The sequence below is a fragment of the Drosophila sulfurigaster genome, chromosome X, assembly GCF_023558435.1.
Source record: "Drosophila sulfurigaster albostrigata strain 15112-1811.04 chromosome X, ASM2355843v2, whole genome shotgun sequence".
NCBI lineage: Eukaryota > Metazoa > Arthropoda > Insecta > Diptera > Drosophilidae > Drosophila > Drosophila sulfurigaster.
The window spans coordinates 23,369,503-23,397,184 of NC_084885.1; the positions used below are offsets into that span (position 1 = coordinate 23,369,503).

A 27,682-nucleotide genomic window follows, 5' to 3' on the forward strand; every position below is an offset into this window, starting at 1 on the left:
TATTCGACGCGTCAGTTACCCTGTAATCGCATTGCATTGTTACTTTTATGGTAATATGTAAAAAGAAAAAAAAGTTACACATTTAATTTTTAGCACTCGAATTGCGACTTTTAGATACCCTGATTCCATAATACTTCAAGCTCAAAACCTTTTACAAAGAAGGCTACAGTCCAGTGTGTTCGATTTTATTCTAAAAATATACCAAATAATATACCACAAAAATACTAAAAAATGTCGAATGTTATATTCGGTATATCAATGAATTGCTAAATTTAGTGCTCAAATACCGAATGTCATAATTTTATATATCGATGAAGTGGTACATTTAAAATATACCATAGAGTATATACCACAAAAATACCGAATGCCATATTTGGTATGTCAATGAAGTACTAAATTCAGAATATACCATGGAGTATATCTATGAAGTGCAAGATTCAAAATATATGTACCATATAGTATATACCACAAAGATACTATAAAAAATACCGAGTACCATATTTGGTGTGATGAAATACTACATTCGAAATATACCATAGAGTATTAAACATTTCAAATTGTCAACCAAAGCAGCTAAACCTCCATTGTACATGTATTCTTCTCCCTTTTATAGTATATTCATATTTACTTTTCCAGCCGACACAGAGTTATAATACCCTTCCACCCTTATAAAAATGTGTGATTTGCTTTCACACGGTAAATTAAAGCCTGCAAACTCAACTAGGTGATACCCTTTAAAAAGTTTGACCATAAATTACGATAAAATACTCTTTAAATCAAAATTACATGCTTAAGCCTAATGCACAGCTGAGTTCAAATAGTTAGTTTAATAAAAAATGCTTTTAATTTAATGAATTTTAAGTCTTATTCTTAAGTAATTCCCCAAATTTCTACATAATAATCTCTCTCATTTTGCAACTTATTTAAATTGCTAAAGTCGTGCGTCAGCTTAGCTAATTTACAGCTTCCTGATACCTAAGGAAAAGCATCGTCTTACCAAAAGCCCAAAAGAACTCTAAGCCAGGAGTGTGTGGTAATCTGAGCATGAGTCTCTGCTGCAGTCTTTGGGAACTGCATTGGCAGCGACTTTGTGGTCTGCAGAGGAAACTCTCAAAGCGTGTATGGAAAGCGATATGGATCACCTTGACAGAATATTCTCAAGGTCTATCCGGTTGTATGCAAAGTGTGTAAGTTGATCTCAGAGTTCACTTGAGGAAGTGTATTACGTAAATCAATTGGATTTATAAATGATTTTAGTTTATTTAAATATTAATCGTGATAAAAAAGAAAGCTGCTGAGTTTCAATTATGATAAATTGGAAATCTATGTCTGACTCCTTAACTATTCGCATTTTACTTTGCTAATATTATGTTAATTTACTGAAAACTTTGGCTGCTTTAAAATTTGACTCTACACTGAAAAAAACACCTGTTTCTAAAGTCAAGAGCATTCGTCTTAAAAATTGTCTTTAAAAACAAATTCTTGAAACTAAAAACATTAGTCGATTTAAGTTCATATTGTAATATACAAAATTAAAAGTATAAAAAAAAAACAATAAAATAAATAATATGTAATACTTGTTCTATCTTATAATAAGATTTTTGGTCTTAAAACTATTCGATTTTTTCCTCCTATTAATAAGAACTCGGGTCTTATTGAAATCAAGATGTATTCTTTTCTTTTTAGACCAAAGTTCTTAGCAAAAATCTCGACTTTAAAACTTTTGTTTTCAGTGTAAATGATGCAATATAATAAATTGCAATCTTTAAGTGCTAGTGAAATCTTTATCGATTTTATTCTGAGACTACTTGTTATTTTATGGCTCAAATGATTGATTAGCATTATGATAATGTTCGAAGGCATAGAAATGCCAAAATTATGATGGAGAATTCCAGTGACTAATGCATTAACTTTGTACTCGCTTGTAAATCTTTCAATTCTTTCGGTTTTTTCGCTTTCAAATTGATTGGCAAACTGTGTTCTCAGTGATCAACTTATCGCTTATTTTCAGTGCTTAGCTGTGATCACTCAATGATTGCAAACGAGCTGCAATGCAATCTTTTTTGGCTGCACATTTTGTTGCTGTTGATTTAACAACAAAGAGGCGCAAAGCAAACACGATAGACAAAAGCAGCAGCAGCAGCAGAAACAAAAATGGAAAATGGAAAATCAAAAATGAAAATGAAATCATAATAAAAATCTCGCATAAATGCAACAAATTTGTGGCGCATGCGCAACCAAAACCAAAAACGAAGCTGCTGCCATCCCGCAACCCACTTCCCTCTCCCTCTCCCCTTCCACCCTCCGTAGCTACTGTTGCCGTGTAATTAATAAAAACAACAGGCAGTTGCTTTGCCCCGCCCACCCCGTCGTTGTCGTGCTACATTGTTGCCGCCTTCGCAGCCGCCACAGCCACAGTTGCCTCTGCCTCTGTTGCTTCTGCTGTTGCCTGGCGATGAGCTAACAACAATTTTCATTTTCATTTTGTTATTGTTTTTGTTTTCTGCACTTTTTGCAGCTTTTTGTTTTAACGGCCGTTTGGCGCGCACGGCGCCGGCACGCGCTACGAGCTGCGAGCTGCGAGCTGCGATGCGATGCAATTTTCGTATCTGCAAGATACAAACGCTGCTGGCGCAAACAACAAACCAGCGCAGCAACGCTTTTGGCACATGTTATACCCTGTAATTGCACACCAAGTGTTGCCTGCTGCTAAGCGGAAAGCAACAACAGGCATTGAAGTAGATAAAGATACAAATTTTACACAGCCCAACTAAAGTGTTTATGTTTCCTAATTTCACTGAGAACAGATAAAAATTGTAGAAGTTACATATTTAAGAAATATTTAGTTACTTTGGCTAACAATCTGGTATATTTTGTACTCTGTGGTATATTTTTAAAGTAGTACAATATAGATATACCAAATATAGCTTTTGGTATATTTTAGTATTTTTGCGGTATATTTTCGGTATATTTGCAGATTATGTTTTAATTGAAAATGGGTAAATGGGTAGAACAATATCGATATACCAAATATATTCTTTTTTTTGTATATTTAAGTATTCCTGTGGTATATTTTTGGTATATTCGATTGCTTTAATTGATAATAGGTAATGTGCTACAATATCGATAAGCCCTGTATTACTTTTACCATGTTTTAGTATTTTTTCTGGTATACTTATAGATTATGGTTCTATTGAAATGGAAACTATATTTACATATAGTTATTATAAATTAATTTGTTGGCGACCTATTTAATAGATATTCATGTTTATTTTTAACTTTTTTTCAGAAATTGAAATACTCTAAACCCACTTGAGACACTCCAAAACAATTACTAACATATAAATTTCAATAATAACTAGATGGCTTCACTTGACAAATTTATAATAAAGATATATATAAATACATATCCATTATTTGCAGACTTTTCTTCAAATAGTTTTGTTTGAGCAACATAATCAACAAAATGTTTCCAAGTTTAATATTTGCCACATTTTTCTGTAAAAGTTTGCTAAACTTCACTCTTGTATAAAAGTATTTTAGATTTCTTTATAGTGTCTCAAACTTTTGTACTGCTTTTTGCAGGGTATCTGCTAGTTGATTGCCTGTCAAATTGTTATATATTTTATGATTTACGCTCGCGTTTCGCTTTATATAATCCGCAATCACTGCACATGGGCGCACTTTGCCAAGACACACAAACACAACCAGCTCTCAATTCGCGAAAGCAGCAACAGCAGCAACAGCAACAACAAGTGCAACCAAAATAATAAAACAACAAAACAATTTCATAATTGAAAAATGGCGCAACTATTTGGCTGCTCTTTTTTTTGAGTATGAGTTTATGATGGAGGCAGCTCAACTTCAACAGCACATCGCGTCACTTATCCATCCATCCATTCATCCCCCTTTAACTGCAACAGTCCATCTGTGTCTGCTCCTCTGTCCGTCTGTCTGTCCGTCTGTCTGTCCGTCTGTCTGTCCGTCTGTGTGTTGCATGTTTGATTTTCGTTAATAATGCAATGCGGCATCTTGTTGCCTCTGTTGTAATTAAACACACAAAAATGCAACTCAAGAGGAAGTATACTGCAAAACTGGGCAAATTGTGCAGACTGAGCTTAATGCTTCAAAAGTCTACCGGTCCAGCTCGACGCCACATGCCACATGCCGCATGCCACATTAACGAGCTGACCAATGGATCAGCTCAATCGCAATCCACTTTCAACTAACAACCCAATGCTATCTTTTAAGTCTGTCTTTCATTGACAAAATAATAACAATGTTCATATATGTTTTGTCATACGAACAAACTATTTTGATAAAGATATTTGTGGATAATGCGCTTAAATAAGTCGATAATATATTGCCTTATTCGTTGTCTTTAAAACATAAGTAAGAAAGCTACAGTCGAGATATCCGCTTCCCCCTTTGATTGAAAGCAAAAGAATGCGTTATTAATCTTGAAATATACCGAATTAATATACCACAAAAATACTAAAATATACCGAAGGCCATATTTGGTATATTAATGAAGTACTACATTCAAAATATACCATAGTGATCAAAACAAGTTTAAACATAATCCAAAAATATACAGCAAGAAATCTAAAATATACCAAAGAATATCTTTAGTATATTGATATACTATTTTATTCAAAATATAGGTATAAAACAGGTCTAAAAATAATCTAAAAATATACTGAAATATACCGAAGGCAAGATTTGGTATACTTATAGAGTATAAAATATAGCTGATTGTCAGCCAAAGCCAAATAAATTTTACAAAATTTATCCAAAAGTGCTCTATGACAAAAGTTAAGAAAATGTTTATATTTTTTGTAATTATAAATATAAATAGAAATCGAAATAAAATGTAAAATAACGTTCTACTAGAGTTAAGTTTTATGTAAAACAGTTCTTGGCAAATCTAAACGATGGAATGGCGAAGTGAAATAATTCAAAATATATTCTATTTCTTAATTTCAGATTGTTGCTGAAAAACCTTTCCGTTAAATTACATCACAAATTGTTTGCTATGGCTACAATATTATCTTTTAGTTTAAAATTCTAATACACAGTTGCAATAGTTGCAAAACTTAAATGAACGTTGCATAACAAAATCGCTCAGCTCTAATCTGGTGTTGACCTTCAATTTCGATGACTTTCGACGGTACTGAAGATGTTGTTATCCGATGTGTTCCCAGCTTGGGCGCAAGTTCAAGTGAGTGCCTGGCAAATGGAAAACGCAGACAGACGGACAGACAAAGAGACAATGCGACAGACATGTAAGACATAATTAAGTTTCTTTGTGATTTTGTCAACAGACCAAAAAAAAAAAAAACTAAAACCAAAAAATGTGTGTTGTGTCGTTTGAGTTATGACAAATGAACGCAACGAGACGAGCTACAGCTACCAAAGAGACAAGAGACCAGAGACCAGATACCAAGCAAAGCTGGAGCTACAAGCTGGACAAGTTGCAGAGGGCTAACGGAAACTGTTGACCGACCAAGCGACCGCCCAGTTGAGCTGACTTGACAATCGGTAGTTGGCAATTGGTGCACTGAGCGAAAGAGTGTGTTAATATGATACTTTTGGATTTTAACTAATACTTAAGATTGTCTATGCTATAAAGAGAAGAAGTCTTTGAGATATAGGAAGTAAATTATTTTATAATTAGTTCTAATTTGATTTTCAAAATTCAAGAATAAGAAAGAAAGACTTGAGAGTATTTGATGAATATTCAAGATTATCTATGATATAAAAGTTGGGAAAAATAGGAAATTATTGTAAAATAAATAAATAAATAATACAAAATGTAATTAGTTCTAAAAGAAAATGTACAATTTAAGAATATCGTAAAACAACGAAAATTTCACTTGTGTCAAATTCCAAATTAATAAATAATGAATTACTATAGAAAGTATTTTCATAATCATTTTTTTCGAAATATATATTTTGTGCCCGCAACAACTGCCGTATTTTTTTGGCCAAGTGTAGCCGAAAACAGTTGGAAACAGTTGGTCAGTTTCCCAGTTGCGGAGCAGCTCGGCTAGCTTTCATCTAAAATGTTAGTGTATAAGTATGTTGTGTGTAGTATCTTTTATGGCTATAAAACATGTGGAGTTTGTCGCTTCATTTGTTAGTCTGGGGCGCAGTTAAACAACCAAAAAAAAAACCGAAAATCCAACGACACGGGTCAAAAGGTGCTGAGAAAGAACCCGAAAGACGAAAAAAGACCCCAAGAGCGATGTCCACAAAAATGAAGCAAATAAAATTATGATGATCATAATGACAATGATGCTGAAATTGTGCTAACCCCAACGAAAACTTGTTTCACATTTGGGAGCTGTCCACTAAGCGTTCGTTACTTCTGTTCTGTTTTTGGGAAATATGAAATTGTTGTTTCACAGTTTCCCAAATGGAGCGCGAGCTCGCTTTTTAAAGAAACAGTTTCGTTTACGAGGCGCCGAAAGAACCTCTTGACTAATTAGGCGACAGCTGAAGCTGAAGCTGAGACTATTACGATTGCGATTGCGACCTGGAATGTAACCCAATTAATCGCACGGACAATCCGTCTTAAGCTGCCACCCCAAACAAGGTATTTTAACACGCAAAGATCTTGCGGCCAGTCACAATGCATACACAATGCACACACCGAGTACTTCATCTGCATCTTAAACATCATCTTAATGGGATGCTGGAATGCTCTGATCCTGAATTGCTCGCTCTACTTTCGCCGCAGGCCTCGCAATACCGTAAAACGAAAAAGGGGCCAAACTCCATCCCAAAAGGGTTGCGCGAACCCATAAATCAACAAATGTAAACCAGTTTATCGACTTAGGTCACCTTTCTCACTTTTCTTATAAGGGTTGTTGCTGCCTTACCTTAAGGTATTCTTTTCTTTTCCGCATGTCCTTTTCGTCACGCTAGAATGATCCCAACGACACTGCTGACCAATGTCCAGTGCGCAAATGATAAAGTTTTTAGCTAAAATGAAAATGAGAAGAAAAAAAAACAACATTAATTGAATATGCTGCTCTTAGATCTCTGATCTCTGAATCTTGAACCTGATCTTGATCTCGACATTTTTCATTAAAAATGTCCTATTTTGTACCTTTACCTTTTGCGCTTCTTCTGGGGTGTGGCATCCCTCTATCCTGAGTGTGGATGACCTTAGTCAAGCAGGGTTGCGAATCAAGGCAATTAAATATGGCTTTTTTGGGTTAGAAAATGTCAGTTTTTCTTGGCACATTATGATTGCCCTCGATGATGATGATGATGATGATGTTGATGTCATGATAGCCTTGGACCAATTAGAAAACTGAGCTCACCCAAAATGGCGTGCATTTGACCTGTAAGAAAGAGATCCAGAGTTATTTTGATTTAATGCGAAATTTTGATATCTCTATTTAATATTATATTTATTAGTATTACTTTCCACGTTCTTACGCTTATTCTTTAAAACATCACTAAAATTATTTTAATGTGATACTTTTTCAAATATTATTTTCAAAGTTTCTTTTGTACTCTAACTTTCTGCATTCGGTCTTCCCTTCACTACGTCCTGTGTCTTATTTTATGTTTTCTTCTACTTATTTCCCTCTCTCCCTCTGTCTCGCTAATTTATTCTTTCTGTTCGACTGACCGTTAGGTATTAGCTTGTTTTTAATCTCAGGGCAAACCTGTCTTAGATGCCTTGCTCTAATTTTCATTCATTTTTTATTGGACACGTCCCGTTTTAGCAGAGTGCTGAGAAAACGAAAACCGTTACTTCAACACAAACAAAGCCCCGAGAAACTGACCCTCAAAGACAAGCAGGCAGATCGTCAGGACAACGGACAGACAGACAGACAGCACTATCCGTATTCCGCGCAGTCACTGACCTCATTTCAATCGAGTTCGTCCTTAGATTTGCCCTTTGCGCAAAGTCCTTTGGGATTCGAAAGGGCAACAGATGAGATAGAAGAGGGAGGAAATTGAGCGATTCGAAAGATGAAATAAAGTGCGTAATTTTAGTTAATGATTACTTTACAGAATAAGTATGCTTTACAAATAACTATATTTAATATATGTATGTATTATGCGTGTGGTATTTTAGTATATAAATATTCATTTGGAAATATTTATGCTTAGTTTACAGAATAAGTTCATTTGAATAGAACAGATTTTCAATTCGAAAGATGATGATAAAGTGTGTAATATTTTAGTTAATGCTTACTTGAGAAAATAAGTATGCTCTAAGAAAACAGTTCCTTATCTTTGCAAAAGATGATAAAAAGTGTGTAACATTTTAGTATGTGGATATTCATTTAGAATTGTTTATACTTACATTAGAGATTAAGTAAGTTTTAAAAAACATATTCTCTTTGTGACAATTAAATGCAAAAAAATACATTTTTTAGTTTTCCTAATTGGAACTCGAACGAAGTCTCAAAAACCCCTGATACAAAATTCAAAATTTCGCAATAGGTTTAAAATTATGAAAATATCTTTAAATCTCAAGAGACCCAAAGACTATAAACGCCAAGTAAATGTAAATTTTTAAAATTTGCTCTACTTCGAACAGTTATCAGAAAAATAAGCCACAAAATTTAGAAAAACCCAAAAGGAAAGGAAAATAGCTTTCAACACATGAAGATGATGTGATTTCGTTTCAATAAGCTCTACACCCATCAATAATATCAATCAACTATAAGACGATGTTTTAAAATTAATGATAAGATGATATGAGATAATAAATAACACAATTGCCATCGCCTTGAACCTTGAGCTAATGAAGTGGAATTAAGGCGATAAACCAAAGATAAAACTTGGGCAAAGGTTCAAACTCTCATTAACCCGAAGTGAAGGAAAAGACCGGCTGACCGGATCAATCCATAAATTATCATTTTAACGGACACACACGGTCGAGAAATTACGCAGTCATAAAACAAATTTGAATTAACTGCAGGAGGATCGAGGATCAAATTGTAATACGCATGTCCCTCCCAGCGATGGTCGAGATCTTCTAAACTGGACCTCGCTGCATGAAATATGAGTTCAGGTCGCAAGAAGCAGGGGTAGGGGCCATGAGGCAAGAGGCAAGAGGCTTGGTCAAGCGTGTAATGCCAAAGGATGTGAGAATGCGTTCTAGTTGCAAGTTGTCCGAGATCAAGACGAACACCAAGACCAAGAGCAAGAGCAAGACTCTAGGGCAATTTCACAGCGAGCAAATCAAGGATCATTTGACCAACCCAACTAATATTCAAATGAGGTCGACCGGATCAGTTCCTGGGCCAGAGCCAAGGGCAGGGACAGGGGCAGGAGTCCGTAAATTAACAGGCCAACTGACCAGCAGCCCAAAAAAAAGGGTGAAACAAGCGCAACTCATTACAATGGGAGCAAAAGCAGCACAGGACATCAGCAAGGGAAGGGGCAAGGGGCAAAGGACATTGCGTAAGAAAATTGCATTAAGCAACCCTTCGGAGCAAACTGGACAGTGGTCAGCGAGTCCGCGACCCGCGACCCTCCTTCGGCTACTTAGTGGCACCCGAAAGACAGAAAAGGACAGACGAAGAGTGTGTGAGAGAGAGAGAGAGAGCTAAGGTCTTCAGGTTCGAGTTTGAGTTCATTTTTGTTTTCGGCCTCGTTCTCGTTTCGCTTCTCATTTGCATTTGGCGCCTTCTCAGCTTTTTATTTATTTACGCGATGGGAACTGACCGTTGGTCAACTACTTTTTCAATACTCTCTCTCTGCTGCAGTTTTTGGACCTATTGTTTAGACGCTGTCTTTTGTTTTCTTATGTCATGTCGGACACCAAGCTGGAGAGGACACAGAACACAGAACACAGGACATGGGACATTGGACACTGCGCTCTAGAATACTGTGCATACTAGACAAGACAGAACAAAGCAAAGTTTCTCTCTCAGTCGAAGAGGAAACTCGTTTGTCTAGCCCACAAGAAATAAGACATATTTCGCGGCAATCAACAGTCACACAGCTGTAGGTCCTAGTGCAAAACCCAATCCCAATCGCAATCCCAACTTCAATCCTAGTTCCCTTCCCTGCTCTGCACTGCTCAGCCACTTCAATTATATGCTTTGATGCGATTTTGGCGCCAAACTCTAAACGAATTCATTAAATTGTGCAATCCTGAATTTAATGTATGCAATATTGTAAAGTCATTAAAAGTATTGGAAGTTGTTTACAATTATGAAAAGTTTTGGCTTCATTAACTGCAGCTCTTATATGATATTGATAACTAAAGAGATGAGCTTTGAATTGTGAAATGTTGTACTAAAACCATAAAATAAGCCTGAAGGCCTTAGACGCTCTAGGGCTCATTTTATTACAATAAGAAATTTTATTGTATAAACACAATAAAATTAAAAAAAAAAAAACTTTGCACCATTTTAACTATTTCAAAACAAATTCAGATACATCAAACGAATATCCAAAGCTGCTCTAGTCATAACATTTATTTCTGAGCTCACCTAATAACACATAATCAATTAATAAACTATCGCTTCCTCCCCCACAAATTGACAAAAATCAAAAAGAAAGCATAATTTTGAAGCTAGAGCCCCGATTTTTAATACATACAATAACAACTACAGTATTTACGATTCCTGATTTGGTTACGAACAAATAAAAATTGTAAAAGTAATAACTTTTAACTTTTAAGAAGTGCTTTTGTATGCCAAAAAATGTATACCTTATATGGGTCTTAGTTACTTTTGCTAACAATCTAGTATATTTTTGACTCTATGATATATTTTGAATATAGTACTATATCAATATACCAAATATAGACTTTGGAAAATACAATCTGATATATTTTGCACTGAAGGGTATATTTTTAATGTATTGTAAATGTATTATCAATATACCAAATATACCCTTTGACATATTTTGGCATTTTGCGGTATATTCATTTGGTATATTTTAATATTAATATCTCAGTGTTCTACTTTTATTCTATATTATATTATAAATATACTACTCTATTAATTTAGCATTTATTCAAAATGATTAGCAGATATCCCGCGGTAGGACACACTCGACTGTAGCTTTCTTGCTTATTACTTTTGTTGTTACTATTTTCTGGACTAATTGCAGCATCTGCTTATTTGACAACTAAATATTCAATGAATAATCGAGAGAGAACAAATAGCATAACAGTTAGTTTAGTTGATAAATCTAAGGACATTCATCAATTTAATGGGCTTTCGCCACAGGATGATCAGCATACAGAGCAGGAGAAGGCAGATGATGATGATGATGATGATGTGACCTGAACTTTACACACATTTAATTACTTAATTTCACGCAGTTTATGTGTCGAAAGCCAAGCCCAGAACCCGAAAGCCAAACCATCCCTCAAGGATTAGAGCGCAGGGAGCGCTGAACTGAAACTCAAACTGAAACTGAAACTCTTCTGGGGCGGGATGTAAGCTTGTGGGATGTGCAGCATTACGAAGTAGCGGGGGTGCTGCCATATTAAAAGAGGATAAGTGGGGGAGTGGCATAACAAAAAAAAAAAAAAAAAAAAGGTGGAAACAGCAGGCATAAGGCGAGTGTCGACGCTTAATCGTGACTTTTAACGCTGCGTTAGCGTTAAGGGGTAAAGTTGAATGCCTGACATTAGGGTGTCCAAACGAGAGTCAGAGACAGAGAGGCGGCGGCGGCGGCGGGGGCAAGTCAGGGTGTGGCAGGCAACAGCCAAAAAGCATCTGCAACTGCACAACGAATGAGACTGAGACTGCGACTGAAATTGCGTCAGAACAGATTGAAGTGCTTGCAACACTCGCTGACTAATCCCAGCGGCTTTGGCATTTCAATGCAGACTGCGCTCTTTTTCATCTAACATAATTGCATTTGGCACGGCACACAAAGTAACAACAAAGTCATATTCTGGGGCCTTAGTGCCAGACTGAGACTGGCATTTTCGGGGCATGCAGCAGTTGCAGCAACAGCAGCAACAGCAACAACGTTAACAACATTGGGGAAGTGGCATCTTCCGTTCAGCCGATAAACCCACAACTCGACCAGGAACTTCAGCAACGGCTTCCTCTTCACATTTTTTACGCTACAAAGCATTCCCCACATATATATATTATATTATATATACTTAATCCAGCTACATGTATAATGAAAATGAAAATGGAAATAATAATAAAAACGAAAACGAAATCGAGATAAAAACAGCAGCAAGCGGGAGAAACATCAAGAAATGAGAAATGAAAATAAATGTAATACAAAAATCACATAAAATGCAAACGCAATTATCACGTGCATGCCATGAACAAGAGAAGCGTGTTGTGAGAAGCGCAGAGAGAGGCGCAATGCAGTACAGTAAAGGAGAAGAAGAAGCAGAAGCAGCTGCAGTAGCAAAAAAAAAAAGTAAGAGGTAATCGCAATGAGCAGATTACCAAATCACATAACAATATCTCAAGGTGTCTGAGCTGAGTTGAGCTCATCGAAAACGCAACGATCAAAGGTAAATTACAAACGATTTATTATGTGTTACGAGTATTTACTACAGATACTACATAAATACAAGGCAAGGGAAATACAGTCAATAGTTACTATACCCGAAGTAAATAAGTGAAATTAATAGGGATAAAGTCAATGAGATTAAAATGAAATTAGTTAATGTTGAGCTCAATTCAATTCAGAAGCTCAGCTAGGAATAAGATCCCAAAAACTCGGTTCAGTATCTCGCTAGGCTAAGGAATAAGGAGCTCATTACCTTGGCTCATCAAAGGCAAATTACAAATGATTTATTATGTGTTATGTTTGTGTGTGTGTTACTACAGATACCATATAAATAAATGCATACATTCAACAAAACAAGGGAAATATAGTTACTATACCCGAAGTATAAATATAAATTAATAGGGATAAAGTGATTGAGATTAAAATAAAATCAATAAATGTTGAAGTCAACTCAATTCAGAAGCTCAGCTAGAAATAAGACCCCAAAAGACTTTTACTGCAATACTCGGTTCGGTTGAGTTTAAAATGAAATCAGTAAATGCCAAACTTAACTCAGAAGCTCAGTTAGGAATACGACCCCAAAATACTTTTACTGCAATACTCAATTCGGTATTGTATCTCGACTTTCGCTAGGGTTGGCTAAGGAGCTGATCACTTTAGCAACTTTTATATCCCCAAACGCGATATGGAATTTCCCACAATTGGGCGTCTTGATTTTCCCACGCAACCAGAGCAAACTTTATCTTGTTGGAGCTTTGCGGACCCGCATTGAGTGCTGAATACTGAATACTGAATACTGAATACTGAATAGGGAATACCAAGTGATGAGTGTGTGCTGAGTAGTGTTCCCAAGCACCAAGCGAACGACTAACTACTTGGCTGATAAGAAGCGAGCCTCATAAAGGTTGCCTCCATCGTCTGTCTGTTCGTTCGTTTCTCCGACTGTCAAAAGGTGCTGCGTGGATTTTTCCCGCCATTTGCTCAGCGAAGCGAAGACAAACCGCCAAGACAAAAACCGTCACAGTTGTTTCTTGTGCCTTGTGCCTGCGATAAGAGTCCGAGCGAGCGAGTGAGCTCTCTCTCTCTCTCTCTCTCTGACATCGCCTGCTGTGTCTCATGTAACGGCCTGTGGCTTATTAAATGAAGGAAAGCCAGGACACGTCTAACTCTTCCTTGTTTTTTTTATGACAGTTCCAGCTGACGTTTGGCGCGTACCAAGCCAGAGATTAGAAGCATGCCCACAGGGCTAGAATCAACTGGATCACTCAAGCGTTCGACACCTACTCGTCAAGAAGCACCACAAATTGACCAGCTGCAAAAGACTCTTGCAACTTGCAATACACAATATGCAACGTGCAACGTGCAACGTGCAACGTGCAACTTGTCATCTTGATAGCTTCATGTGGGTTGCTGTCGAGGGTCACCCCAAATTAGAGGGTCGCTGCTCTCGGGCTTTACTTTTCTTTTCGTTTTTTGCCAGTAAAGCTGCTTAACTTCACCAAGCAGCAGACACCTGACCTTTCTCGCACTCCTACTCTCTTTTATGCTACCTTTAGATGACAGATTACATGGAAGATATTGTGCTATGCACTATGCCCATAGCGCAGCAGCCCCGAGTTCAAAGACTCCGAGTCACAACATCTGACGCTTGACGCTTCAGCTTCAGGGTAGATCAACAACAACGATCGACGAAAGAAGAGCGAAGAGCAGAAGACAGAAGAAGAAAAAAATGTCATGTGGGTTCATCGAGGGCACCACTCAAGAGGGGCACGTGCCCTCTCAAGCGAAGCGCGAAACGCAAAGCGAACCGAATGACGAGCCAAATGCAAGTCGTCGATGCCACGCGAAGATGCCACAACAACAATAACAAGAACAACTTGCACTGTCCGATGCAACCTCCAGCAATTGTGCGCTCTCCCTCACTCCCTTTACCTTACTCCCGCTCTTTCTCACTATCTTTATGGGCGCTTCTTCATCTGCTTCTTTCTCGAAATGCCTGTTTCGACTTCCAGGCCCTTGTTGTACCTGTACACTGCGCAAAAAACCTACATACTACATATAAAACATTTTCAATTCATTAAATATTTAGTTTGTTTAAAAAAGTTATAGTTAGTCCTTAAAGTGAAGTCCTCCCGCGTTTATAAACTTTCTTTCAATTTCAAAACCAATTTTTAATATCTAACTCCATTTTTCTTTCCAATATAATATCAAATATCCTGCCTCCACAATTTCCAATATTTAACTCCACTTTTCAGTCTAATACAACATTAAATATCCCGATTCCACTATTTCTGATATCTGACTGCAATTTTGTATTCCAATACAATATCAAATATCCGTGCTTAAATTTAAACTTAATTTCTAATATCTGACTCCACTTTTCTTTCCAATACAATATCAAATATCAACGGTTTTTTTAAAATAAAATATATATTCAGTCAGTCTATCTCAAATCATATCAATATCTCATCCTTGACTTCATTATAAATCTCTTTCATTAAGTTCAAGTCTATTCTCTTCACTCACTTTCATTAAGTTTAAGTCTCTCCTCGCGTCTCCTTTTAATTAAGTCCAAGTCTCCCCTCTTCTTTTCTCCCAGTGTACACATTTCCTTAGCAAACTCCCTCTCTTTTTTCGCTCCCTCTGGTAGCTGTGTGTCGCGTAACCTGCACTTCCGGCGCTGCGGTTGACTGTTCTCTCCTACCCGTTCCTTGACTTCATCATCATCATCAACATCGTCATCATCTTCTTCTTTGTCATTCTTGACTTTGTTTTCTTTAATTGCTCTCTACAGTCCGCACACACACACACACACACAGAGACTATCCTGTCCCGCAGGTTTTCCCTTATTTTCTTACGTTTCCCGCTCTTTTCCTTTATTACAATGGAGTGTATTTTTTGTATTCCTATTAAAGCGAACCCCGAACTGCAGCTAAATTAGATTAAGCAGTCATGCACATGTCTCCAGTTGCCTTCGAGCCGCAATGGGGACACTTTGAGCCATGGCTAAAAAAAAGAAACACAAAAAAACAGACGGCAGCTAGATACGGGGGGAAAAACATCGGTTAACTCTGCGCTCTAATTGATAATCATAGACATTGTCCAGCTGTTGCTGAAAGAAGCTCCATTAACCAACTGGAGCTAATGACTTTATCTTATATTTGAAATTGAAACATATTTTCAAAGAATAAGAATCAAAAGCGGTTGCAACTATTTGATGAGATTTAATAGAAAATATGCAAACCCCGATAGTTTATGAGGCCAAAGGGTATCGAAAGAGATTTAGAGGTTCCGAAAGTTAGAGATATCTTGCAGTTGCTGAACAAGATTTATTTTAATGACCTGACCTTACACCCAAATGTTTTTGCTCAACGTCTCATGAGATAGAAGGGCAAAAGGCGTCTAAAAGGCTACATCCGCCGGATTTGCCAGCTAGGCTTATATCCTAATCTGTCTGTGATGTATATATATATAAAAATTACTCTAAACGTATTGTAAGTCTAGTCCTGATCTACCACTGTGTTACTATATAATAATCAATATGTGAAATTTTTAATATATAATTAGGTTAAGCTGTTTGCTAATTTAAACAATCTAAATAAACTGAATAACTTCTATGGTATATTATTAATGTGCTATGTGTTATGCTATGGATAGCGGCTTAAACGAAGGAGTGGAAAACAATCACAAGTATCTCTGAACACTATACAGGATTGTTTTGAGAACATGTCTTAAGTATTATTCCTTAAAAATCGTTAGAGTTAGTTAGAATAAAAATATCCTTAGTATTATCCTCAGTAAATTTTAGTTGCTTTTAATGCTTTAATTTTGCAATTCAAATTTTCTATGGAAGCTTTTACTGAGGATATTTCTATCATTTATATTCAAAACGATAAAAAAGTAACATATTTAAAAAAAAAAATAAGCAAGCTTTGTAAAGTACTTGTTAGTAATCTTATAAGCAACTTACAAATTAGGCTAAACAATAAAGTTTTCCACCTTTTCGGGGAAACGAATTTCGATAAGGAAAAACGTTTTGATAGACTGACAAAATATTCAAAAAGAGCTACAGGAGAATACAGGAGAGGACATCGAAGCACAAATTCTGTAATTCTTTGTTAGCCTTGAGATCGAAATTATCTGCAAGAGGATATAAAAAATAGCACGCACTATTCCCGCAGGACAATTACAAGAGAGAGAGAACGGACGCTGCCGCAACAGCCTGTTGATCTTAGCGATAGTCGCAACGGGGGCATTCTACATTGATGCTCGGTGCAATGAACCTAGTGGCGAGTGCAGCGTGCAGCGTGCTGCAGAGGAGAAGACACGGTAGACTGCATTATTGTTGCTCACTTTGGACCCCATTTAATAGGGCTATAACAGGTGCAGTTGCTGCCAGACAGTCCCTTCTGCGCGGATGTTGCATTCAGCGAGGTCCTTTTGCATCCTTGCATCGTATCGTAAATAAAACGAGACACGGGCCACGTGCCCCTTTTGTTCTACTCGACGCTCGACGCTCAACGCTCGACTCTCGTCATCATCATCATCTAAAGTTGCCCCTAAACCGTTGTCTGCAGTCGGCACTTGCCGCTGCCGCTGTTGCTGTTGCTGCCCCTGCTCCATCATCTTCGTGATGAACAACATCTTGGGCAACTGCAACATCATGTTGCAGGCAGCAGACAGGCGGCAAGCAGCATTCATGTTACCTGTTGTGTTACCGTTGACCATTTGCAGCAAGCTGCAAGCTGCATTTTATCCACTCTTGACTCGTGCCCAATTCCCAATTCTCAATTCTCAATTCCCGTTTACCAAGTTCCCTGATCTTTGGTTTCGTTTCCTCCTCCTCCTTTCACCGCTTGCCTCGTGAGAGGCTCCAAGTTAGCGCGTGGCAAGGACAACAGCATTGAGTGGTTAGTCTGCATCTTGCTGCCGCTGCCGCTGTTGCTGCTTTATAATTAACTTGACGATCGGTTGTTTTGCGGCTCTGCCTCTCTTGTCTTTTGCCAGCATCCGAGAGGAGCGCCAGAAAAGCAGCTGCTCCTTTGGCTTGTGCTGCGCCTTGATCTTCCAAGGTTTAAGCAGCTGATCTTTGCGCCAAAGACTGACGACCTTTTTATTACTATTATCTTTTTATTTTCTAACTAACTAATCAATGTCCATTTCACGTGACAAGACAAGCATCGAATTGATGCAACTTAATGCAGTTGAAACCTTAAGAACTGAAAGAATCTTTGATCTTAAACTGATCTGCAGCTAATTCTAGTTATTATTTTGAATACTGCAAATATTCACTGAGATATTTTGATATAGAACCGTTGATATCTGCGAAGCACAACGTTAATTGTGTTTCAACATTAAACATTCATTAAGACAACTTCACTAATTTTATAAAGAACTTCGTAAAAATGCTTGGCTAACAATTGAAATATAAAACAAGTAAAAAAACTTCAGTCGAGTGTGCTCGAATTTTGAATAAAAGCAAATTAGTGCGTTATTTATTTTAATATATATCAAATTAATATACCACAAGAGTACTAAAAATAAACTAAAGGCTATATTTGGTATAATACTGCATTCAAAATATACCGAAGAGTGCCAAATATATCAGATTGTATATACCAAAGTCAATATTTAGTATATTGATGTAATATTACACTCAAAATATACCATAGAATGCAAAATATACCAGATTCTAAGTTAAAACTACTAAAACCCGGCTATATCGTATTGGTTGTTGATGCTGATCAAGAATATATATACTTTATTACATACATTTTTCGCAGGTACAAAATTATAATACCCTTCTTTCTTACAGATAGCGGGTATAACAATTTTTGCATTTTATTAGTTAGTCAGTCAGTTTTTCCGCTAATTAGTTTCTGGCAGCTGATCCCTAACGGTATCGCTCATTCAAACTTTATTAAATTGCTGATTTTTCACACCTTTTGATCTTTACGATGTGCATTTAATGTGAGGCACATCTACAACTGCAGTCATCATCATAAGACAGACAGACAGACAGACAGACATACAAAAAGGCATCGCAGACGTCAGTTGCCCAATTACGCATCCAATTATGACTAAATAGACGCACCTTTTTTTCTTTCTTTCTTCGTTTTTTTTTTTGGGACAACGCCCACGCATTTGCTCTTGACTTTGCTCAAATCATTGCGTAACTAGGCACAAGCCAAGAGCAGCAGGAACGAGAGCAAACCAAAGAGTAGAAGGAGGAGGAGAAAAAAGAAGAGAAGGAAAAACAGACAGACAGACAGACAGACAGAGAAAAAAGGAGCAGCTCGTGAAACATCTGCCGAGGCAACTGAAACTGCCAAAGGGATCGAACCCTTGGGCAATCTGTCGACAGCAACTGGCATAAAAAAAAACACAACAAAATACGCTGCGAGGGTTGAGCTCACACCTTGAGGCAGCTAGAGGGGAGAAGGGGGAATGGGGAATGGGGCACAGGGCACGGGCCAAGGAACCTCTCGAGAGACGCGCACTCGCAGTTGAAGAGTCGCAGCTCGAGACTTAATCAATACGCTGCCATAAATCAGTAGGGACTAACCGAGTGTGTCGAAACGCGGTGGAAGTGAACGGTTTGCTCCACAATTCCAATTGCTTTCTCCTCTTCTTGCTACACAGAGCGAAAAGAAAAGGTTCTAAAATCATGAACAAAATGTTGAATCAAGATGCTAAAAGCTTTAAAGAAAATTCTTTATAGATTTAAACTCATCTTCAGAAAATAAAAAAAAGATTCTCAATTTCTTAGTTCAAGTCTTCTGAAAAATACTCATTTTAGTTGTAACTGTTTTAAAATTAAAAGCATGCTTATAAGAATGAAAACTTTTCTTAGTTCAAGGACCTCAATCTTTTGATCGTTTTGCCTAAAAGAAAATTCTTTATAACTTTAGACTCATTATCTCATGACTCATGTATCTTACCTGAAGATAAAATTTTCAATTTCTAAACGAAAAGTCCAAATACCCATTCTTTTGATAAGTATTTATGATTTAACTGAAATTCTCATATTAAAAATATTCTTTAAGAATATTTTAGTTATAGAAAATAAAAGTTGTCTTAATACAATAACTTAATCTTTTGTTCGTTTTGCCTTAAACAAAATTCTTTATATCTTTAAACTCATCTTCAAATGCGATAAAACGTTCTCAATTTCTGAACGAAAAGTCCTAATTCCAATTCCAATCCAATGATAAGTATTTTTGATTCATACTTAAAGAACATTTTTTTGTAAGCATGAAATTTTTTCTTAATTCAAGAACTTTGCTATTCTTTGTCTTTTTTTGTTAGTTTTGCCTTAAGTAAATTCGTCAACATATCAAATGAATTTTGAATTTCATTTAGAAGGTATTTCACAGTCGAGCACACTCAACTGTAGCATATTTTCTGCGTATTGTTCTTTGCTTCGCCTGTCTTTAGCTCGTGCCACACAAAGTGGGGCACATCTGAGTGACCGCAAAAACAAATTAGGACCAGTTTCATGTGGCCAATGACCTGCTTGCGGTGCTGCTGCTGCTGCTGCTGCTGCTGCTCCTTGCTGCAGCTGCGATCCCAGGCGGCTCGAACAGCTCAATTCTTTACAATTCCTACAGCTCCTGTTTCGCTTTGCTACCCGAAGTGCAAGGACCTCTTTCAGTTATTAATTACATAAAGTAGCAAGACGCAGCCAAGTAGCCAAACAAAGCCATAAACTAACAACAAACTAGTCGCATTAAGCGACAGCATACAGTTAGCACTTCGTCTCAGTCTCTCAGTCTCAGTCTCAGAACCTTCTCACAGGACCTTCTCCCCACTCGTGTTCCAGCAAACAAATACCGCAAAAGAGCGTCCGCAGTCGCGTCAATATTTACAAAAAAGCAACGACAACAAAAATACACGCCATAAAAAAGCGTGCCAATAGCAAAAGTAACAATCATCGCACGATATCAATGACTCAAACCCCCCTCCCTGTTATCCCTAGTCTTTGACTGCACACCCCCGAGAAAGCAAGCGTGAGAAAGCCTAAACTAACCTCAAATAATTGTAACATAACCTCGAAATTGTTTACACAATTGACCGCCCCATGCGCTATAGTTAAGATAATGAGACTGCATGAGATATAAATTATTCCGCAAGTGTAATATGATAAAGTACCCAAAGTTGGGAAATAGGTTCGGTTAAAGCTCAGGAAAAGGAATTGAACAAAATTAATAGTTTCGATATACTCATAAGAAAAGATATCAATTAGTGATTGTAAATATGAGTTACACATTTCATAGAGATTGTAGCTAACAGACAAGCCAGCAAATGTTAAATGTTAAGTACCCAAAGTTGGAAAATAGTTCGACTTAAGCTCAAAAAGAAGTCGAACAAATATAAATAGTTTCGATATTCTTATAAGAAAGGATATTTAATTAGATATTGAACAACATTAATAGTTTCGATATACGTATAAGAAAGGATATCAAGAAGAGATTGTAAATATGAGTTCTACATTTAATAGAAATTGTACCTAGCATAATTGCCACCAAATTTTAATATTTTGCCTAAAGTCCTTAGAAGCTCTGGCTCATCGCATTGCAATGAATTGTATTCGTTATTTCAATAAAATATTCATAATCTTAGTAATTTTTAAATGTTAAAGAAAAGAATGGGATGGAGTTAGAATTATGATATTTGGTGATGGCGGACAATGGACAAAACTTCTTTAAGTACTTTTGAGTTCTTTACAATTCCTTTGGGAATTATTTTACTTGTATTTCTGCAGTAGAGGGAGAAAAGAAACACCCTAAAAATAACTGCATTTCAAGCATTTAAGTTAGGCGCAATGAGTTTTTAGGGCTTCACTTGATACTATAATGCAGTCATGACGCTCCAATTCCATGTCATTCCCGTTATCTGAGAGCACCTTTAACCCCGCTCTGGTGCTTTCTGCTCTTTTGTGTCCTGTGTGTGCACACACGCTTTTTATTTGCAGAGCGCGCAACAACAACGTCGAAAATGACAGGAACAAAACAAATAACAACAAAAAACACGAGAACGGAAACTTTTGCCTTGGGCGGAAGCCTAACCAAAAACGCCCCAAACTAGGAGAGAGTGTGTGTGTGTGTGTGTAGTATCTTATAGATACTTTTGCCAACCGCAACTAGCACGAAATGTACAGCTGCCTGGCTGCTGCTGCTGCTGCTGCTGGACACGAATATCGATCGATTCAAACACTCACGCCCACCTACAACTGTGTGTGTGTAAATATATATACTAGTCTCGCCTACAGTGATGGCCAGCAGTATGTTATCAACTTGAATCTAGAAGAGCGATGATTCATATTAAAAAACCCAAACAAGCAAAACTTTCACTCTTCTCCCTAATTGACATAAATACCGACAATATGTAAATTAAATGCGAGTATTTTAAATATTCATAAACCGAAATTTTTGTCAATGAATGAAATCTGAAGCATCAGAATAAAGAATGAAGCAAAAATAAGTGTGTGCATACACTTTTAGCACGCACTGTATAGCATAGCAAGGACACCCATAAAAAGGTTGGAGAAGGAGAAAGGAATGGAGCTCAACGGAAATGCCGCAGCGTCAGGCAGCGAGCGCATTTTTGTCCATTGTCCGATGACATTTGCGATTCAATAGCCATGGCGCCATCTAGCGTCGGAAATCGTAAGCAAACTCGCTTTCTCTCTCTCTCCCCTCTCACTCTTTCTCGCTCACTCTCTGTCTCTTTGATTGTTGTGTGCGCGCACTCATGCATATATCCTGTGTGCGACCTCCTTCCACCACCCCGTTCCATTGTCCTTTGCGGGGTGGACACGTCACAAGGCTGAGCCGAGAATTGGGAGGATTCAAGTTACACACCTGCGCGTGGCAAGGGGAGAAGTGGGAGAAGAGCTGGGGCGGGGAAGCGTTGCACATTTTAGATGAGCTTCACTCCAAAATAATCAATACTTTCCCTCCCTCCCATTCGAACTTTGGTCGACAAAACAAAAACTCAGTTTGCTCGCAAATAAATTAATTAATAAATATGAAAAAAAAAATTCCGAAAAAAAAAAAAATAAATAAATAAATTATGTGGATGGGGACACACACTTTCTCTCCCCGTCACTTTCTCTCGTTTCCCCGCTTAGGCAACAAAGCGCAGATTTGTGCGCTTGCGAAGTCCAAAGTCGCCAGCAACTGGACCGGCAACATCTCCTCCTACTCCAGCTGCTGATCCAGCTGGTGCTGCCTTGGCAGGATTGGCTGCATCACGTCCGAGGATGTTCCAGAAGGGACGCGCTGTGGTTGTGGTCGCCGGTGGATCCTTGTTGATGTAGATGCAATTGATGATGGGCTCATCGCCGTAATAGCGACGACGATTTCCACCGCCATTCTGACGATTCTTGTTGCGACGACGACGACGACGCTGCAGCTCCTGGCGACGACGCTTCTCCTGCTGCTGCTGCTTGCGACGACGACGCTGCGCCGGGGTCAGATTTGCGCCCGCTCCCAGTGCGGCTCCCGATTGGGGACGACGACGCTTGTAGCCACCGATGGCGGCTGAGGATGAGGAGAATGAGGAGGAGGAGCCACTGGGACGTCTACGCTTGTTCGGATTAGAGTTGGAGACACCGTTGCTGGGTCTGGGCTTCTTTGACTTCTTCTTCTTCGGCTTCTGACGCTGACTTGTGCTCGTCTTGCGCTTGTTGTTGCCGCCGCTCGAGGGACGCTTGCGCTTGTTCGAGTTGGACACGGCTGAGGAGCTTTCGGAGTCGGAGCTGGAGCTAGAGGCGGCACTCACAGCGGAAGCTGAGCCGGAGGAAGAGCCGACAGAAGAGCTAGATGGCTTCTTGCTTGGCTTGCGTCGAACGCCGCTGCTGACGCTGTTGCTCTGCTGCTGCTGCTGCTGCTGCTGCTGTTGCTTCTTACGCTTCTGAGATGTCTCCTTGACGGGTTGCTCTTCATCGAGCTGCTGAATGGGACGCTTCTTCTTCTGCTGCTGCAGCTGCGACTTGCGCTTCACTCCCGTGGGCTCCTGGCTGGGTTTTCTGCGCTTCTGCTTCTGTTTCTTCTTGTCCTCATTCACATGCTGATTAACCTCATTGATCACCGGGTGAATATCACTATTATCGGTGCTCCAAATGGCCGAGGTGCTCACCGGACTGTCCTCGGTGACGAAATGATCATACTCATCATAGTAACCCGGTCCATAGTAGAACAGCTCATCGTCCTCATCATCATCCTCATCATCAGCATCGGCATCATTGACAAATTCACGCATATCCTGTGGCCAATACTGGAGCTCGAGGGGCTGTGGCGGGGCCAACTGTTGCTTCAGGGGCTTCAGCTCGAACACCGCATGTGTGCTAGGATTCACCTTGGGTGGCTGCTCGGATTCGATGACCACAATGCCCGCATCGCCGCCAACATTGGCATGCGTCGCTGCATTGGCCACAACGCTGACGCCTTGTGGCAAGTGGGCGGCATTCGGTTGCGAGGTGGCGGGCAGAGCAAAGGTGGCAGCCAACAGATTCGTTTGTGGGGGCGACTGTTCAACCACCTTGACAGGCACAATCTGTGGTAGTTGCTGGACATCGTCTTCGTCCTCCTCCTCTTCATCATCATGCTGGGTCTCCTCCTCATCATCCTGTTCGTCATCATCATCGTCATCCTCTTCCTCATCATCGTCCTCGGCATTCTCAAGTTGCAACGCAGTCAGTGCCACATAGCGACGCTTTCCACTGTTGTCCGTTACGACCTCCCGATGCTCGGAAGCTCCATTTGGCAGAGCAGCACTCAAGCTCAACGACTGCGAGCTGACACTCACGCCAGCGGCAGGCAATGCCATGGATCGACTGGCGCGCTTCCGACGCGTCACCACGCATTGGGATTTGCTGCCGGTACCGCTCAGTTGGCGTCCCTGGATGTAGAAACGTTTTAGTTCGTATTCATCTCCATTCTCGTCCACCTCGATCCTTGTCTCGCCTGCGGCACTGTTGGCCAGTGCCAGCCACACAATGCTGGCCACAAATAGCGTTAAGAAGCAGCGTTGCCTCATCTCGTCTTAACTGAAAACTAAACTGAACCGAAGCTGCTGTGGCTGCCACTTATATTAGCTCGCCGCCGTTGGACCTATTGACCCACAGCTAATTGCCAAAAAAGCACAAAAAAAAAAAAAAAAAAAAAAAAAGTAGAAAAACGCTGCGATCTGAATTATTCATCAGGCCAACAAACAGTCAAGTCAGAGTGAACGATTCACTCTACACGCATAGAATGTGCACAGAGATAAATATTCATAATTTCTTTGTAAGAACTCGTTTTCGCCAACCACACTTTCAGCCTTTCGGCCCGATCGATCGATCGCTTCGATCGTTTTTTGGTATATGCCGGGGTCAATGGTCAATTAATAACCCCAAAAAAGTGCTGTGGCCACATAAAGCGGAAGAAAGTTTTTTGGTCAAAGGGCTAACATAGCTCTCGACGACCCGATCGTCTCTGTCTTTCTTTTTTTTCGAGCTTCTTTGTCTGGGCTGCGGCATGTGTCGCTTTGTCATATTCGCTAAACTATGCGCAAAAACCATCGAGCGGCTGGGAAATACATTAAGCCCAAACATCGAAAGTTTTCTACATGCCTCGCTATGCTTATCTCGAATAGGCCGGAATCGATTGTACACAAAGAAGCCCCACTTTTGGCGCATTGATAAGTAAAAAGAGTTTAAATTTGATCTACAGAGCACACATATTTTGAAACCAGGATAATGACTGAGATTTCTAGTAGGAAATATTCGATGTTTGTGTTTTCGCACAATTTTCTAAAAATTACGAAAACTTTCACTTTCAATATAAATAAAACAATATTACATATATTTAACAGTTTTACTATTCATTACTATTCCAAGAAATTGTTGAATTTTTCCAATAATTCTTAATTAGTTAGCATGCAAAAAGAGAATAAACTTTGTGATTTACCCACAACGAGTATCTCCAAATCTCCAATTTTATATGCTGATTTTTAGGCGCCCCATATTGGGCGCCCGAGGTGCTAGAAATTAATTATAATTGCGACCCTGCAGCATTCGCTGAGTCAAGCCATTAAGCAGCGACTAAACAAGGCTGCTAAACGAGCTGATTCCCTGTATAATCGAAGAAGACTTGAGTAGATAATTTCAGCTCATAGCTTTTTAGTGGTGGTAAGACAGGCGAAACTTGTGAAAACTTTGGAGAACTTAACTCCGAAATTTAAAATTGGCATTTGCTAATTTTGTAATTTTATTTAAAACAAAATTGTAATATTTAACTTTATAATCAAAAAAATTGTGTAATAATTTTGAATTTGCATCTTTAAACTACCCGACTTGTCACATTTGTATGTCTACAGGGTATAATTATTATGGTAGTGGTAGAAGGAAAGCGAATTTGACCTATGACAGCGAATAAATAGCAATATTAAAAGATTTCTACCAGCGCGCGACACAAAACAACGAATTTATTGTCTACAAAACAATAAAGCAACGCACAAAAACAACAAAAATACTGTACTATGAATGGAGGTTACATCGGATTGGAATATGTAAATCGTATTTTGTAAAGATTAAGCCCAAAATAGAAACATAAATCAGGGCACAAATGCCGCCAAGTTTTGACCCCAACCACAAGCCAAAGCGAACCGAACCGAACCGAACGAGACCCAGCCCAAGATGGATTTGGTCAAGTGCTATCCCATCCCGCCCTATCATTTAATCCCCCCTCCCATCGATTTAGCCATCATCAAGAACATGGCTCGTTTGTCGTTGGCCATTTGGCTGTCCACTCTTTTTGCATGCTAATGAAACATCATAAATTTACAGAGAAGAAGCCCTCTATGTACTATAGTGTGTGGACGAGCCCAAAACTGCCAACAGACCCAATTGTATTTGATCAGCGGACAACGTAGCTACTCAACAGTGGAAACTGATCGCGAATGTAAAGCGTAAACAAATAATATTTAGCCTGTAAAATGAAATGTATTGAAATTTTGTCTTAACCCTCATTCAAATGTTTGTAAAAATATAGTAGTAGTATAATATAAAACAATTAATATATGTATATGATAAAAAAAAACATAAATAATAAATAATATAAAAAAAATACATACTTAAATTAGTGGAAATTAGTTAAAATTGACTAAATTCTGCATTCTAACAAACTACAGCAATATCAAAGTAGCTGCCAACTCCTTCAGCAATTCCTCGCATTTTATACAGTTGGGTCTTTAGAGCTAAACGCTGCTTTGCTGCTAGAGTTGACAGCGAGATCAATGCAGAAGGGGCAGCGAGAGAGTGAGAGAAAGAGAGAGGGAGAGGCAGCGAATGAAGTGGGGGAGGTAGGTGTAAAGAGGCCCATTTTTATCAAGAAAAGTGAACAAAAGATCAATTGACAGAGAGAAATGTTGCGGCGGCTGCGCAACACTTGAATAATAATTGTTGTGCACAGTGGCAACCACACACCACACACCATACAGCAACAGCAACAACAAAAGGAGGCCATTAAATTACAAACATCTTCAGCAAGCAGAAGAAGAAGACGAAGCCAACGGACAAAGAAGAAGAAGAAGAAGCAGCAGCAGCTTCTATTGGCGTCGCAGCCACATTGAGTTGATTTGGTATGGAAAAGGTGTCGCTATGCTCGTCATTCAACTGGCCCCAGCTACAAAACTTCAAGTCAAGTGCGTTGCGCGTGCAGACATGCAACAAAAAACAGCAGCAGCAGCAGCAGCAGCAACGAAAACCAGCAACAACAATAACAGCGCGTAACTTTTCTCGATCGTATCTCAGTTTAATGTGTGTGTAAGTAGCAGCGTTGCTCACACACACACACACATACCCATGCAAAGGCAAAGAAAAAGGTAGGCGGGCAATAGGCCACAGACATACAAACTTACCCACACATACAGCTGGTCTTGCACTTCACTCACTCACACACACACACACGCATGCGTACTTGCATTGAATTTAAGCACAATTGTCTGGTTTTTATTTCAATTCTAGTTTGACGCGCTTGCCACGATCTATGCTGCATGCCGCGAACGTAGGTAATACAATTCACTTTAATTAGATGCCGTAAATCACGCATTTTATGCGATTTGCTAACTTTTTTCACAATTACACGCACTTTTTTCGCAAACACCTTTCTATGCATGCAATTATCGATTAACATGCAATTATCGATTGGCAGCGATTGAC

General features: G+C 38.8%; 1 protein-coding gene and 1 long non-coding RNA gene across 2 annotated transcripts; both read right to left on the reverse strand.

Annotated features, from left to right (window-relative positions):
- Positions 1 to 27,648, reverse strand: LOC133849195 (uncharacterized). Its single transcript, XR_009895340.1, has 4 exons — positions 27,382 to 27,648; positions 7,121 to 7,352; positions 6,885 to 6,987; positions 1 to 20 (listed from the first exon to the last, which is right to left on the reverse strand). It is a non-coding gene; the product is annotated as an uncharacterized LOC133849195 (long non-coding RNA).
- LOC133849377 (uncharacterized) lies at positions 22,485 to 24,555 on the reverse strand. Its single transcript, XM_062285419.1, has one exon. It carries the CDS (start codon positions 24,517 to 24,519, stop codon positions 22,606 to 22,608), a length of 1,914 nt encoding a protein of 637 aa, XP_062141403.1. The 5' UTR covers positions 24,520 to 24,555; the 3' UTR covers positions 22,485 to 22,605.
- Positions 27,649 to 27,682: the final 34 nt, after the last annotated feature.